Source organism: Megascapheus bottae, chromosome 5 (assembly GCF_031878675.1).
Source record: "Megascapheus bottae isolate mThoBot1 chromosome 5, mThoBot2.hap1, whole genome shotgun sequence".
Classification (NCBI taxonomy): Eukaryota; Metazoa; Chordata; class Mammalia; order Rodentia; family Geomyidae; genus Megascapheus; species Megascapheus bottae.
In genome coordinates, this window is record NC_143513.1 from 67,670,939 (window position 1) to 67,686,739 (window position 15,801).

Consider the following 15,801-nt stretch of genomic DNA (forward strand, 5'->3'; position numbering starts at 1 on the left):
TTGAAGCGCATTGCTGCTAATGCGCATGTCCAAAAGGTGGTAGCGGTAGTACGCATGTCTGAAGGGCGGGGCGTCCGCGTTGCGCTGAGGGGGCGGGGTTTCGACGATTTCAAGTGCTTGGGCTGAGCGTTACCTGGCTGGGTGATGGCGGGGAGGGGGAAACTAATCGCGGTGATCGGAGACGAGGACACGGTGACTGGCTTCCTGCTGGGAGGCATAGGGGAGCTTAACAAGAACCGCCACCCTAATTTCCTGGTGGTGGAGAAGGATACCACCATCAATGAGATCGAAGACACTTTCCGGTACGGTGGCCTGCGAGGCCTGACTGGGCCCTTCTGCCTGGGGCGAGTAAGGGGAGAGAGGGTGGGGGTGTCTTGGGGACCGCGGTGTCAGACCCCCACGGGGACAAGGGCTGTCTTGGAAGGCCGTCCTTCCGCCTTCCGGGAGCGGAGGCGCCAGTTCCTTTGGGGCTCGGTGGGATCCAGACTAGGTCTATGTCAGTCCTCCCGTGATCTGTGTCAGGGAAGAAGGGGAAGAGAGCTCGTGACCTGCGAGGTGTCGGGGCGTCCCGGCCCGACGGTGGAGTCGCCCAGCCTCAGCGCCTCTCCGGGCTCCGCGACGGCCACCGCACAGCAGTCTAAGGGCCTTGCACTCCGCTGGGTTCCTTTGCACCCTAAAGGAACCTTTCTTTATCCCCCTAAGGCTCCTCGTAAGGTAGGGGGTTAATCCCACTTACAAGCGAGAAAACCGGGGCCCAGAGGTTAAGTCACACGCCCAAAGGTACAGCAATGAGAAGACAGCGGGGATTTGAACCCAGTGGCGACCCTTTAGGTCTCTTTTAGGTTTGTACCCACCCTGCTTGTGTGGTGCTTGGCCAGCTTTAAAGTTTCCCTTTGTCTTGAACACAAGTGCCACCATGTCTCGATTGTCTGGCTTTCTACTAAGATCTTGTACTTTAAGTTGCACTTCCTGCCTTGAGTCAAGGAGGATAGCTTCAAAATGTGGGTTCAGGCATGCCCTTTAATCCAGGAGGTGTCCTGGTGACTAGAATTAAGATGACCAGACTTCTGTTGTTTACCTCACTCCTTTTGTGGGGCTCCTAAGTCTAAGAAATAAACTGCTCTCTCTTGTTTTCCCTGAACAGCCCCAGCCCAGAGCTGCTGGCTGAGACTGGTTCTGTCTGTCTGGGGTAGGATGGGCCCTGACCTGGGCAGCTGTTATATGCTGATCTCTAAGCAGTCTGGTAAAGTGACCCAAGTTGTGTTTAGAGAAGGACAAATTTGACTTCAAGAATTTTCCAAGCCAGGCACTGGTGGCTGATGCCTGTAATGCCTGCTTCTCAGGAGGTGGAGATCTGAAGAATGTGGTCTGAAGCCAGCCTGCACAGGGAAGTCCTTGAGACTATCTACAATTAAACAGAAAAGACCTGGAAGTGGAGGTGTATAATGCTAGCCTTGAGCGGAAAAAGCTAAGGGTTAGTGACCAAGTCCTGAGTTCAAACTCCCATGTGGCACAAAAAAGATAGGATTCCATGTTTCCAACCCAAGGGTAGATCTTAGACCACCAACTCTAACTTACCCCAGTATCTGGTACTGGCTATATGCTCAATAGTTTTTCATGAGTAAATAAATTAATGAATTGGGGGTGGTCACAGTGGCAGGTTCTGTCTGTGGAAAGTATGATTCACCAATTTACACTCCACATTACTGAGTTTTCTTTTCTCATCTCAAGTCTTTGCCTCATCTTTCCACCTCCACTCACCAGTCTAGACCTTCAGTGATCTCATCAGCCTTATTTTTCTTTATTTTTTATTTTTTGTGCTGGTCCTGGCTATGGGTGTTATCCCTGAGCTATAACTCCACTTCTGGCTTTTGGGTAGTTAATTGGAGAGAGGGCCTAGCTTTGAACTGTGATCCTTAGAGCTTAGCCTCCAGAGTAGCTAGAATTATAGGTGTGAGCCACTTCCCAGAAAGCTTATTTTTAAAACACTGAATAATATTCAAAAAGTATACATTGAGAACTCTCGCCTCTAATGGATCTTTACACCTCAATACCTTCCTCCTCTACTTCTGTCAGTAATAGACAGATTATCATCTTTCTGGAATCTCTTTATGCAGATACAAAGGGACAACCATATATACTCCTCCCCCCCCTTTTGTGCTGGTCCTGGAACTTGAAGTCAAGGCCTGGGTACCATCCCAGGCTAGCTTTTTTGTTGTTGTTGATCATGGGTCTTGAACTCTGAGCCAGGGCACTATCCCTGAGCTCTTCAGATGTTGAGCCACAGTGTCACTTCATTTTCTGGTGATTAATTGGAGATAAGAGTTTTACAGACTTTCTTTGTGCCCTGGCTGGCTTTGAACCACAATCCTCAGATCTCAGCCTCCTGGATAACTAGGATTATAGGCATAAGCCACAGGCACAGGCTAGCTTTTATGCTCAAAGCTAACCCTCTACCACTTGAGCTACAGCTCCATTTCTGGCTGGTTTTTGGTAGTTAATTGGAGATAAGAGTCACAAACTTGCTTGCTGGGCTGGCTTTGCTCCATGATCCTCAGATTTCCTGAGTAGCTAGAGTTATAGACCCTGCTTCATTCAAGGAAGGTTAAGATTGAGAAAATTTAGAACAGCAGCTTTTCCCTTTGTCCTCCCTGCTGTCTGGGTCACTTAGTCCCCTCTTCAGCCCAGCTCCACAGTCCGGAGCAGGCTGCTGGAGCAGGGGAGGCAGCGGTCAGACTTGTGTGTGGTCTCCTTCAACAGGCAGTTTCTAAACCGAGACGACATTGGCATCATCCTCATCAACCAGTACATCGCAGAAATGGTGCGGCATGCCCTGGATGCCCACCAGCGCTCCATCCCAGCTGTGCTGGAGATTCCCTCCAAGGAGCACCCCTACGACGCGGCCAAAGACTCCATCCTTCGCAGGGCCAAGGGCATGTTCACTGCTGAAGACCTGCGCTAGGGACCCCCTCGACTCCTCGTCCCTCATCAGTTCTCTCCTGGCTTGCCATCGAAGTTTCAAGCCCCTGGTTTCCAATTCCTGCCCCTTCCTGCTCCACTCAGAAGGCTGGGTGAGGTGCTCCTAGATGACGGGGGTTTTACCATTAAAATCCAGTTTGGTTAAGGGACAGGAAACTCAACCATCTTCCCTCTCTACCGTCTCTGTCTCAAGCTGTTACAGTGTCACTGTTGATATTAAAGTAATATCTTGCTAATGTCCAAATGGGCTGAGCAGTTGAAAGGATACAGAGGGCAAAGTTGATGGGGAATGTTAGATGGGAATGGATGGAAACGTTTCTGCCAAAGAGCCAGGCAGAGGGAGGAGTTAGGCTAGGAAGCTATAACTCAAGGACTGGTCATATGACTAGTCCCTGACTTCCCCACCTCCGTCTGCATGGGGTGGGCAGTGGTATGACCCCTTGGGACCAAAGCAGAAAGCACAGGAAAGCTAGAAACCTGTAATTCTAGATGGAGCCTAGGTCCTGCCAGAGGCTTGAGGATGCAGGCATTGGGTAGTGGGCTGTGACTCCAGGCTGCCTCAGGAGGGTGAAGTGAGCTAAGGGCTTGGCAGATGGAACTCTGGCCCTGTGTGAGGTGAAGCTTGGTTGCCAGGTGACTGTCCAGGACAGCTCCCCACTGTTGGAAAGGCTGCTTGCTGTACTCATCCCTCAGCTGTAGTCACCCTGGTTCTGCTCCTTGCCTTGGCATCATGGCGCGGCAGCTCAACATGGACACCATGCGACAAAACTTCTGGAAGGAGGAATATCTAAGAGAAATGCTGCTGCGCTGTGAATGGCGCCGCAAGTATGGGCCATTACTGAAGGCCAAGCAGAAAGCCAAGGCTGCAGCCCGCTTGCCCCTCAAACTGCCTACCCTGCAACCCAAGACCCCACTCCCAGCCCCATCTGTCCCCAAAGCAGAGCCTCCCAAGGCTCCCAGCCCTGTCTCAGCGGCTCTTCCTCAGTCAGAAATGTACCCCGTACAGCCTGCCATCCGGGCCCTGCTGTATGAAGGCATCTCCCACGACTTCCAAGGACGCTACCGCTACCTCAACACCCGCAAACTGGACAATCCAGAGAAACGCTACTTCTTCCCCATCACCACCAGCTTCGCATATGGCTGGCAGCTGGGTGAGCCCCAACCTCCACAAATTAGTCACCTTGCACACATGAGCATGTGTCATGTGCCAGGGAAGGGCCAGACCATAAACAAGGAGGGACGAGTCCCACAGACTAGGGAGGAATGGCGGGACGAGAGGCCAGGGGCTGTGTCAGGAAAAGCCTGAGCCCCCCTCAGGATGAGCTAAAGTGCAGAGGGAGGAGTCTAGGTTTCATTCTAGTTCAAAGGGAAAGATTTTAAGTAGGTGAGAGACCCTGAATTACCTTTGCGTGTGCATTTTTTTTTTTCAGTTGTGGGCTCGTGGTTACTGCCCTACCCCTTGAGCCACAGCACAATTCCAGTTTTCTGGTGATTCATTGAAGAATCTCACAGACTTAAGTGCCCAAGTTGGCTTTGAACTGCAATCCCCAGATCGGAGCTGCCTGAGTAGCTAGGATTACAGGCATGAGCCACTGAGCCCAGTGGTGTATGTGCATCTTAATGCTAGTACCGGGCTTAAACTCAGAGCCTAGGCACTGTTCCTTAGCATTAGCTTTTTTCTGCTCAATACTAGCATTCTACTAGCCCAGATGTTGGGCTTAGCTGGCCAGGGAGGGTTGGGGAAGGATGGAGCTAGAGGATGTAGGAAGAAACTAGTCACACCATGGTAGACTAAAGGTGTCACTGAAGCTGTTACATGTGAAGGTCTGGATCTCTAGAATGAGGTCAGAGTTCAGAACACAAATTCAGGAGTCACTTACTTGACAATGCCACTGAAAGCAGAGACAGGGCTGAGTACAAGGCCAAGTGCCTGTCTCCTGCTTTGCTATGAATTCAGCCCTCAGTATCAACCACCATCCCCTAAAGGAAAATACAAAACAAAAAAAAAAAAACCACCTAAAGCAGAGGTTGAAAGAAGTCACTAAGTAAGCTCATAATGCTAGAATCTGACCCTAGGGGAAGGCGGGAGGCTGAAGCCACTGTTGGGGTAATGTTTGTGGGGAAGGCTGCCCTCCTGTCTTCTGTGAGAGGGGTGGGAAACAGCTCTATCAGTGGATTTCTCAAGAGTGACAGTGAGGAAAAGGAAAGCGATGGTGGAGAGATGCTGAGTGTCCTTTGGCCATCTCATGAACTTCCTGGGAGACCACTCAGGCACCAGTCTGCAGCTGCTTGAGTGTTTTAGCAGAAAAGGTGGGCTGCTGTGGACCAACAATTGATGGCTTACCTAAAAAGCTCCCTCATTTTCCCAAAGCTGGTAGAGGGAATGAGGGAAGAGCTTCTTAGCAAAAGCTGAAGGCAGGGCCTGAGAGGAGCAGAGGTGGAAAGAAGAGGTAGAGAAGCAGTCTGTCCTTGAGACTAGGGCTGCAGTCCCCTTCATCCTACCGGGAAAAACTGATTCATATGCTGACAAAGGAAGCCAGGTGGGGGTCATGCCACCACCACTGCTTGTCCAGGTGTCCTGCCTGTATTTCATGTTTTCACACAAAGTGGGTACACCAACAGAAACCCAGGGCTAAGCAGACTGGCATTCTGTGCCTTGAGTCCCCCCACGGAAACCCATTCCTGGCCTCTGACATCTTTTCCCAGGCCCTCCACCCAAGCAAGAAATAACCTCCTGCAAGATGTGCCAGATCGATTCATTCTTCCGCAAGAACGGGGCCTTTGCACTGCTCGACCCCCGGGACCTGGCCTTTTGACTTGGGCCAAGCATGGGCTGAGAGGAGAGGAAACAACCGGCCTCCTGGTGGAGGAAAACTGCCCTGTGTGTGTGTCTGCTCTCCCGGCCCTTAGGCTGCACTCGGGCCTGTTGGAAACTACCTAGGACCTGGAGGTCGTCCCCTCCTCCTGCATTCTCAGTGACTCCCCCCTTAACTGTCTCTCGGGGCCCAGCGATGGCCAGAGCGGGCTGGAAGGGGTGGGCGCTCAGGTCCAGGCGCAGGCGTCTCAGCACCAAGGGACAGCAGTTCCTGAAACTTCCGGGCGTTCCTGGGGAGGGAGTGACCTGTGGTGCAAATGCCAGGGGAGAGGGACCCTTACCCCCTCCTCCACTTCGCTGCCTCCGTACCTGGCCGCCAGGGCCCGCAGCCACCGGGCTCTTTCCTGGTGCACCTGGTGCAGCTGCTCCCGCAGGGCGTGCCGCCTCCGGGCCGCGTCCTCCTGGGCGGGCGGGCCGAGCTCTCAGCGCCTGAGCCCCGCCCCCCGCCCCGGCAGCCCCGGCAGCCCCCGGCAGCCCCGGCTCTTGCCTGTGGCGGGAGCTGAGCCATGCTTGGCAGCCCCAGGGGGTGAACCCGGCGATGCGGAGCCGTTCCAGGACCTAGGGACGAGACAGTCAGCCCAGCCCGGCCTCCCTGGCCGCCCGCCCGCCCGTCACCCCGGCGCGCACCCGGAGCCGCTGCCGCTCGCGCTCCAGCCCGCGCCGCCGCCTGGCCGCGCCCTGCAGCTCCAGCAGCCGCTGCAGCGCCGTCTCCTGCTGCGCCGCCCCGGCCTCCTCTCCGGGCGCCCACCTGGCCGCCTGCCAGGCCTTGGGGTCCCCAGGGCCGCCCCTCTGCTCCCCGATCGCACTCAGGAGCCTCGCCTCCAGCACCTCGTGCTCCGCAGGGCTGGGGCCTCCTCCAGGAGGAGCGGCAAGGACCTCCGGCTCCCCAGAGTGCCTGAGCTTCTGGACTCCCGAGCCTGGGGGAGCGGGAAAGAGAGGGGCCCCGGAGACCCCCACAGCCGCTCTCTGCCCGTGCCCTTCTGTCTTGACCTGAGTCCACGGGGTGGACCTTCCCTGGAGACCCAGGCTCTCCCCTTCCCCACCCTGGGAAGTCTCTCCTCCTGAGGGCCTGCAGGTGACCCTCGGGTGGCCCCCGAGACCACCCTCTTTCTCCAGCTGCACTGTGGCTTCTCCCCGAGCCACTTCCCAGGTTTGTGCAATATTATCGTCTCCATATTGAGGGCTTTTCGTTCCCTGAGCCTGCCCTGTCTCCTTACTCCTGCACACAGGACCATTTCTTCTTTGGGTTTGAGGAGTGCCCTTGCCCCCCTCCCTGGGTTCCTTCCCTTTCTGATCCTGGGGGGATTCCCCACTCTGAGTCTCAGGGGTCTCCTTTCTGATCAAGAGGAGGATCTGTCCTCAGCGGTGTCTGTGGGCCTATTTTCTCCTGGTCCAGGCCAGAGCCCAGCCCCTTAGGAAGATCTTGGGGTACTGGAAGGCCTTGAGATGCCAGACCATGGAGCCCTGAGGCTCTCTGGGTATCCTTTCCTCCCTGTGGGCTCCTGCATGTTGGTCTCTGAGGCTCGCGGATCATAGGCTCTGCTTGGCTCCTCTCTTCTCTCAGGGACAGGTCCTAGGAAGGAAAAGCACTTTAGGTCCAGTGGTGATGAAGTCCTGGTGCCATGGCCTTACCCCTAGGGGACCCTGGACACCCCAGGCTGGTCTTCACTGTTGTAGCCCAGCCACACAGGTGGGGCTTAAACCCACCGCATTAAAGTCACCAGCACTCAGAGAATCGAGCTAGGAGTCATTTCACTAGCTTGGCTGTGACTACTGCCCACCTTTGGGCTGGTAGAGAACAGCTCCAAGCTTCAGGGGAGCGGAGTTTTTTAAGGTAAACACTACACATAGGAGGTGTTCATAACCACACACAGGTGGTTGTCACTGCATGACATCACCATATGACATCCCAAGTCAAGAACCACAAGGATGAAACCACACACAGATGTATGTGGCTGAGCAGGTTAAGCATTTTTACAAAAAACAAAAAACAGAATTTGGGGCCGGGAGTTTGGCCTAGTGGTAGAGTGCTTGCCTAGCATGCACGGTACCACATACATAGAAAAAAGCTGGAAATGGTGCTGAGGCTCAAGTGGTAGAGAAAATCCAAGAACAATGCTCAGGCCCTGAGCTCAAGCCCAGGACTAGCAAAAATAAATAAAATAATTTTTAAAAACCACAGAATTTGGCAGCTAAACTTGACAAGTTATTGCAATCACCTGATTCATGAATATGTTAAACTTTTTTGGGTGTGCCAGTCCTGGGGTTTTAAGTCAGGCCCTTGCACTCTCAGTTGGCTTTTTTACTCAAGGCTGGCACTCTAGCGTTTGAACCACAGCCCCACTTCCAGCTTTTTTCTGGTTAGTTGGAGACAGGAGTCTTATTGATCTTTCTGCTTGGGCTGGTTTCAAAATGCAGCCCTCATGTCTTAGCTTCCTGAGTAGCTAGGAGTATAGGTGTGAGCCACCAATGCCATTTTATGTGGTGTCAAAGGTGCTTCAGGAATAGTCCCCTCTTCCACTTGGCCACAGGACACAACTCTGCCTCCTGCCATCCCCAACCTGAGAGAACCCTCCGATTCTTTCACCTTGAACTTTGAATTTCCTGGCTGCTCCAAGTTACTGCTGGTAGTAGGGTTCTGTTCTAAGCAACCTGAGGGAGAAAGACTGATGTTGAGAGCAGCCTGCTCAGGTTCCAGCCCTCCGCCCCACCCCGATTCCACCTGAACTGGACCAAAGGAGCCGAGGGCATCCCTTGTACATGGAGCAAGGTGGAGCCCTGCGTGACTGTTATGGCAGTCATTTTCTCTCTCCACCTTTACTCCCACAGCCTGCCAGGTGTGTGCGCTTGTCACCCGTGCCTGCCACAACCCACCCTATCTATCTTCCTTATTGTCCTCCCTAAGGGAACCTGCAGCCCGCCTCAAGACCATCCCAAAGTGCCTGGCTGTGGGCTCGTTTGCCTGGGTCCCTCTGCAAAAGGATAGCCCACTTTGTTCTAGCATGCTGGCTTATGCCACTCTATTTGATCTACTTCTTGCTATTATAAGGCAAGTTCTCCTTAGCCCTTTGTTTCTGATAGCAAAAATCAAAGAAGATTCAAGATAGGAAAAGCTAAGCCAGAGCCCAGCCTAAAAACTACACATCATCATAACTAACAAATCTAAAAAGGGAAGAATCAGTGTCACTGCTCCCCTGCAACTGTGAAAAGGAGATGTAGATTCGCTGAATCCAAAGTACTGAGAGGAACCTGATTTCTGAAGGTCTTAGATTGGGATCTTGCACAACAATAGCACATCTTTCTCTCAAAGCAATACTATTGTATCCCAGACTCAGATGGGACTCAGACCCACCTCACTAAAGTCACCAGCACTCAGTGACTTGAGCTAGGAGTCATTTTAATAGCTGCACAGAGACTGCTTGCTCCCTCCAGCTGGTGGAGAACAGCCCTGAGCTTCAGTGGGGCTGAGCTTTTAAAGGTAAACACCACACACAGGTGGTTTGTCACCCTAAGTTGATAGCCAAAACCACACTCAGGTGGTTGAGCAGGCTAAGCATTTTTACAAAAACAAATTGGTGGCTAAGCTTGGCAGATTATTACAATACAGATTCCTGTGCATATTCATAAACTAACCAAAGTGGTGTGTGTTCTACAGAAACAGATCTTTCAGAAAGTTTTTTGGAACGTAAGAGTCATAAGCACTGAGAACTGGCCAGGAATTAGGGGATGAACCCCCACCCCTTCTCTCTAGGATGCAGATCTGTTGCCTTAGCAGACAATTTGTTCCAGGTAATAGTATAATTGATGTCTGTCTTTCTGAGATAAAATATTTAAACCCTTGTAAAAAGTTATTTTCCCAATTAAAAAAGACAAGTTAGCACTTTCCTTATCACACTTATACAGAAGTTAAAAGCTAAGTCTTCAGCTGGGGTACTGGAGGCTCAAATCTGTAACCCTGGCTACTCAGGAGACTAAAATCTGAGGATCAAGGTTCAGAACCAGAAATGGAGCTGTGGCTCAAATGGTAGGGCACTAGCCTTGAGAAAAACAAAACAAAATTCAAGAATAGCACTCAGGCCCTGAATTCAAGCCCCAGAACTGGCACCCCAAAAAAAATACAGATTTGCTAAATTTGTTAAATATGTTGAGAATTTGATAAACTGGAGATAGAAGTCTCTTGGACTTTTCTTTCCAGGCTTTGAACTGTGACCTTCAGATATGACCTCTTAAGAAGCTGGATGATAGCCACGAACCACCTAGTTGTCCATTTATCATCATACTCTCATTCAGCTCTCGTTTACCTGCGATCTACAAATGGTATTAAGTCTCATTCTGTGTATATACTCATATAGCCAGTGTCTGGCAAAAGGGTGGCCTAGGGTTGCTATTTCCATTCCCTCCCTTACATCTGGGCAGCCAGTAACAGTTACGCCTGTGCTCCTCCCCGAGCTCCAATCCTGTTTAACTTGCTTCCCCCGGTGACCCCAGCCCCAGCGGGAAAGGTGCGAGATGATGGATGACTGAATAATGGAAGTGCATGGATGTGAGATGAAATCATCCCTGCTTCTGATCTAATCTGGCTTTCCCAACTCTAGGGACCCCTGACTTTTTGGCTTCCTGGCCCCTTCATGTTGACATACATACCAGGAGTGGCTTCTGCAGCTATGCCAGAACTCTCCCATCTTGTGTCTTCATCACTCCCTGATCTGCCCAAATCTGGGGCTGATGATGAGTCCAAGGCCTGCCCCCTGCAGGAGTTTAGGGCTGCCTTAGATACACCCCCAGTGGCCTGCTGGGAGCAGGGAGGGTGTCTGCCAACAAGGCTGATGAACTTACCCTATCTCAGCACTCAGCTCTGAGTTTCGGTGGGTGCACTCACTAGACCCTGAGAGCTGGAATTCGAGGGCTGCTCTTCTATGGAGAAAGCACGGATGTAACAGAATGAGGGTCTGCAGGAGTCAGAGTCAAGAGGAGGGGACACCGGGATGGGCCGTGGGAAGGAGACAGGAAGGGTTAGGGTTCTGGCCATTTTGTGTGGCAACAAGGAGGAAATGCCCCGTTCCCTGAAAGGCACACTCACTCCTCCAGGAGCTGATGGTTCTGCTTCAAGGAGTCCTCAGCCTGGGGTGGAGGGTGCAGCTTGGAACTCTGGAAGCATTGGGGAGTCGAGCTTCACGGGGCAGTGTGCCCAGCGTGGTAGGCTGCCTCTAAGCTAGTCCCCCTCGGTCCCTGTGCTGACAGTCAGGCCCGTGTGTGGCTCTTTTTCCTTCCTTCCATGGCAAGGAGCTCAGAAATGAGTCTCTCTGACCCACCTGAGCCTTCAGATGAGACTGCAGCCTTGACCCCTGCTGTTGTCTGGAGCTTCCTACTATAGCTGGAGATCTTTTAGCTCAGAGAGGCTCCTAAAGTGGCCCAAAGCGACTTAGGCAGCTGGTAGATGAGCCAGGACCACAATGACTCTCGTCCCCAAATCTCAGTTCTGTTCTGGGGCCAATCAGCACAGTTCTACCTCTGGTGGGAGGGGCCCACTATGAGGAGTGATTCGGTGTCTCTCTCAGGGCCACCTGTGAACCAATGCTTCTTTCTTCTGGGACCTGCCAAGTGGCCTCACTCTGCTTTGGCAACCACATTGAAAGGCTCCAAGTATCATGGCACAGTTGATTTGATCAAGCCAGAGGTGATTGTGGAATGATAATGAGCACATGGTATGCACCAGGCAGACACTGCTCAAACCCCTTTGCTCCCACGAGTTCCCTGGTCCTTCCAGCCACCTTAGGGACAGGTCGTCACTGTCCTCATTTTATATTACAGCTGAGGAAGCTGAGGCTCACATTCCCCAGGAAGTGACAGCAGAGAGCAATGCTGGGCTGTCAGTCTTCAAAATACACCCACCTTTCACTTCCCTCACCAGCATGGCCACCCCAACATCACACAGAGCCTGCTCAGCTCACTCACCAGCGGCGCAGTGTCCCCATTTGTCCTACCACAGAGCTGGCTGTGCTGGCTCGGTGCACACTGGGCCTGGCCCCTCTCACCACCAAACCAGGCCCAGGGTGGCCAGAAGAGGCCTAGCCCGGCGCCAGTCAGCAGTTCCAAGTCCCAGAGGAGCTGCAAGAAGGTGGAAAACCAGAGCCATAGTTTGAGAGGTGTACCTGCCCTCCCCCCCTCCCCGCCCCCTGCCAGCCCCAACCTGCTCCTGGGCCAGCTGGCTCCTTTCCATTTCCAGCAGCATGGCGGGAAGCTCTAGTCCTGGGGGACTGCCCTGGCATTTTTGCACCTGGTAGGGGGGGCGGGCAAAGTACAACCAGGTTCCTGCTTGTTCCCCTCCCCATCCAGGGCAGTGCCTGCCCTCCTCACCTGCAAAAGTGCTTCCTGGAGCTGTCCCAGGCCTGCAGGGCGCCAGAAGAGGAGCTGATACAGGGCCAAAGCTTGCTTGGGGCTACAGGGGAGCCCTGGACCCCAAGGAGTGGCTGCTTGTGCCATGGAAAAAAGGTTAGACCACACTCCCTTCCTCCTCGGCCACTGCCACTAGAGCCTGGAGAGACGTGGACAGGATGCCGAGGGCCAGTGGCAAGGAAGAACAAAGGATCTGATCTCAATAATGCAGAACCCTGACACCTGAGCTGAGCCAAGCCCGAGCCTGGCTACGTCTGAGCTTGGGCCTCCAACACACATATTGGTGTGCAATATGTGTGTGAGTCTCACAGAAGGAGCGTGCACACCATTGTAGCTGCCCACTGTCTTATATAGCCATTATCCATGTGAATGTTGCACCTGTGCTCATTTCCCTAACAGCACTTGGATTTGAACTCAGGACCTACTGCTTGCTATCCCTTGATGCATTCTCCCACCGCTTTTTGCTTTATTTTTGGGATAGGGGCTCTTGTGTCTACCTGAGAGCTGGCCTCAGACCACAGCTCTCCTACACATGCCTCCTGTGTAGGAGGGAATATAAATACAGACCACCAAACCTGGCTTGTTGGTTGTGGTGAGGTCTCCTCATCCTTTTATCCAGGCTGGCCTCAAACTATGATCCTCCTCATCTCCATCTCCTGAGGAGCTGAATTAGAGGTCCTTTGTATCTATGTTCTACAAGCATGTTGGAAATATGTCTTGCAGGGACAACAGCAGCTTCCAACAGCTTCTGAGGTGCAGGGCCCCCCATGCTTCAATATGCGCTCCCTCCTCGAAGCCATCCCATGAAGTCAGAGTTCCAGGAAGAGGCCCCAATTGTCCCTGAGCTCTGACACTCGGATGCATGGCAGCCTTCATCTCACACACACTGTCACACACACTGTGGGAGGTGTGAGCCTGACATGCTGGACACAGCCAGGCCTGCCTACCGAGGCCGTGCAGTCATCCCGTAGCTCCCGCCTCCCCGCAAGCCAGGTGCACCTGCTGCTCTCTGCTGGGACAGAGGAGGAAAGCGCATGCGTGGGCTAACATAAGGCCAGGAACCAAACACACAAGGTGCTGAGCTATGTACAGTATGATGCTGAATGTTCCCCCAAAGGCCCATTGTGAAAGCTCGGTCCCAGCGTAGCTCTCTGGGAGGTGCTATGTGCTTTTAGAAAAGCTTATGTGTGTGTATGTGTTGGTGGGGGAGGGAAACTTGGACAAGAGCATGAGAAGGGATATCAATGTGCAAGATGTAATGCACCCACTACCTGAGGTAACTGACTGCAACCCCTCTATACATCACCCCACCAATAAAAAAAAATAATGACCAAGAACCTCTGTAGAGAGCCAGAGAAGAAAACATATATATAACCAGGCTGAAATAGTAGGAAATTCCGGGAAATGTCAGGAGTGTGTGCCTTGCAGGCTCACCTCATGGTGAAAGTCGAAATACTGTGGCTACCTCCTTGCTTACACAGTGTTCCTCTAATTAACCACTCCAACATCTCCATCTATTTCCCTCACTTGTTATCTTTAACAGTCACACATAGTGTTGTTGCTGTTTATCTTTATCACATAAATATAATAAATTTATAGAAAAACTATTTTAAAAAAAAGAAAATCTTGTGGGTCAGCCAGCCCATCATGGATCCAGGACCCCTTTGCTCTCTTGTTTCTTGGCTTTCTGCCATCACCATCGGTGAAGTGGAGGCTGCCCCTAGAGTTGGAATGGGAACTTCCAGAATGAAGAACCAAAATAAACCTTTCCTCTTTGTAAGTTAACTACCTCAGGGATTACTTATAGACATGGGAAAGTGACTAAGATGGTCTGGAACATTTGCTGTCATAAGCAACTCTGCCTGCCCATACTTCTGTTACCCTGCCATGAGAAGATGAGGAAAACTTCTGTCTTTCAAACAAGAATAGCATTGAGCCGGGCACAGTGGCTCACACCTATATTCCTAGCTACTCAGGAGGCTGAGATCTGAGGATCACAGTTCAAAACCAGCCTGGGCACAGTTCAAAACCAGTCCGTGAGATTCCTATCTCCAATTAACCACTAGAAAACTGAAAATGGCACTGTGGCTCAAGTGGTAGAACACTAGCCTTGAACTGAAGAGCTCAGGGACAGTGCCCAGGCCCAGAGTTCAAGCCCCACAACCAACCCCCCAAAAAAGAATAGCGTTGAATGCTAGTGGCTCATGCCTGTGAGCCTAGCTTCTCAGAAGGCTGAGATCTGAAGACAGTGGTTTGAAGCCAGCTTGGGCAAGAAAGGCCAGAAGAGGGCCGGGAATTTGGCCTAGTGGTTAAAGTGCTTGCCCAGCATGCATGAAGACCCGGGTTCGATTCCTTGGTACCACATATATAGAAAAAGCCGGAAGTGGTGCTGAGGCTCAAGTGGTAGAGCTCTGGCCTTGAGAAAGTCCAAGGACCCTGAGCTCAAGCCCAGGACTGGCAAAAAAAAAAGGCCATAAGATTCTTACCTCGAATTAACAACGTGGAAACGGGAAGTGGAGGTGTAGCTCAAAGTGGTAGAATGTTAGCCTTGAGCAAAAAAGCTCAGGTACAGCCCAGGCCCTGAGTTCAAGTCCCATGGTGGATCAAGAAAAAAAAAAAAAGCATCCTGGACAGATTGCTGAGTGGTAGGATGGATGACCTCCCCCACTTAAGTGCTGTCTTGCTCCATTAAATAATAAAGGGTTGTGTGTATCTCCTCTCAGAGCTCTGAGCCCATATCCCCTCGTTAGGGCCCGGTAATGACAATGGAGAGGAAAGGTTTATGACAATGGAGTCTAATAACCTTGGTCTTTACAACCCCAAAGTTTAATAGCTGGTACACAGCAGCAGGGCTTCCATTAGGGAACTTCTCCCTTTCCAAACCCCTCTGCTCCCCTACAGCATCTTGACAAACTGCACACATGTCTTACTGTCCACGGTGCTCCCGAGTGATGTGGCTGGGAATTCAGGCAGGCATGGGTACGCATGACACCTGTGTTTGTGTTTACACATGCATGCACACATGCACATGTCTGTGTGTCCTCTCTCCAGGCATGAGGCCCTATGTCACCAGCTCTAAGAGTGGCCAAGAATGCTCCTGAGCACTTGGAACACAAGCCCACGGGAAAGCTCAGGGGAGGGGTGTGGCTCCTCAGCCCCTGCAGGGTCCACAGAGCCGGCCCCAGAACACAGGTGGTAAACAGGCTACTCGGGTCCTGCCTCCAGCACCAGGGTGCCTGGCTGGGGTAGCTGGGGACACAGGCATAGGACTAGGCAAGGTCTTCTGTCTCCAGGGACCCTGATCCTGGGCCCCGTGTTTCCAGCAGCCACCACCATGGCCAGGAGGACACACACACACACACACACACACACACACACACACACACACACACACACACACACACAGAGCCATGCAGGCTCAGGGTTTACTGCCTGGGTTTCAAGGCTACTAGGGTCTTCACAGGCCCCCCTGGGCTCCCGTGTCTGAGCAGGGTGCAGGGCTCTTTCTTCACAGCTCTGCACGGGTGGTGGGTGCTCAGCCCCGGAGGCTT

The 15,801-nt window shown here is 52.4% G+C and overlaps 2 protein-coding genes and 1 long non-coding RNA gene across 3 annotated transcripts; 2 read left to right on the forward strand and 1 right to left on the reverse strand.

Moving 5' to 3' along the window:
- The first annotated feature begins 81 nt into the window (after positions 1-81).
- Positions 82-3,223, forward strand: Atp6v1f (ATPase H+ transporting V1 subunit F). The gene is made up of 2 exons (XM_090333270.1): positions 82-302; positions 2,761-3,223. Exons 1-2 carry the CDS (start codon positions 145-147, stop codon positions 2,960-2,962), a joined length of 360 nt encoding a protein of 119 aa, XP_090189396.1. The 5' UTR covers positions 82-144; the 3' UTR covers positions 2,963-3,223.
- A 412-nt stretch (positions 3,224-3,635) lies between these two features.
- Positions 3,636-5,856, forward strand: Spmip1 (sperm microtubule inner protein 1). The gene is made up of 2 exons (XM_090332385.1): positions 3,636-4,130; positions 5,686-5,856. The coding sequence occupies exons 1-2, from the start codon at positions 3,710-3,712 to the stop codon at positions 5,793-5,795; spliced, it is 531 nt and encodes a 176-aa protein (XP_090188511.1). The 5' UTR covers positions 3,636-3,709; the 3' UTR covers positions 5,796-5,856.
- A 1,490-nt stretch (positions 5,857-7,346) lies between these two features.
- Positions 7,347-10,596, reverse strand: LOC150063552 (uncharacterized). The gene is made up of 3 exons (XR_016535439.1): positions 10,499-10,596; positions 8,442-8,506; positions 7,347-7,427 (listed from the first exon to the last, which is right to left on the reverse strand). It is a non-coding gene; the product is annotated as an uncharacterized LOC150063552 (long non-coding RNA).
- Between the last annotated feature and the right edge of the window lie 5,205 nt (positions 10,597-15,801).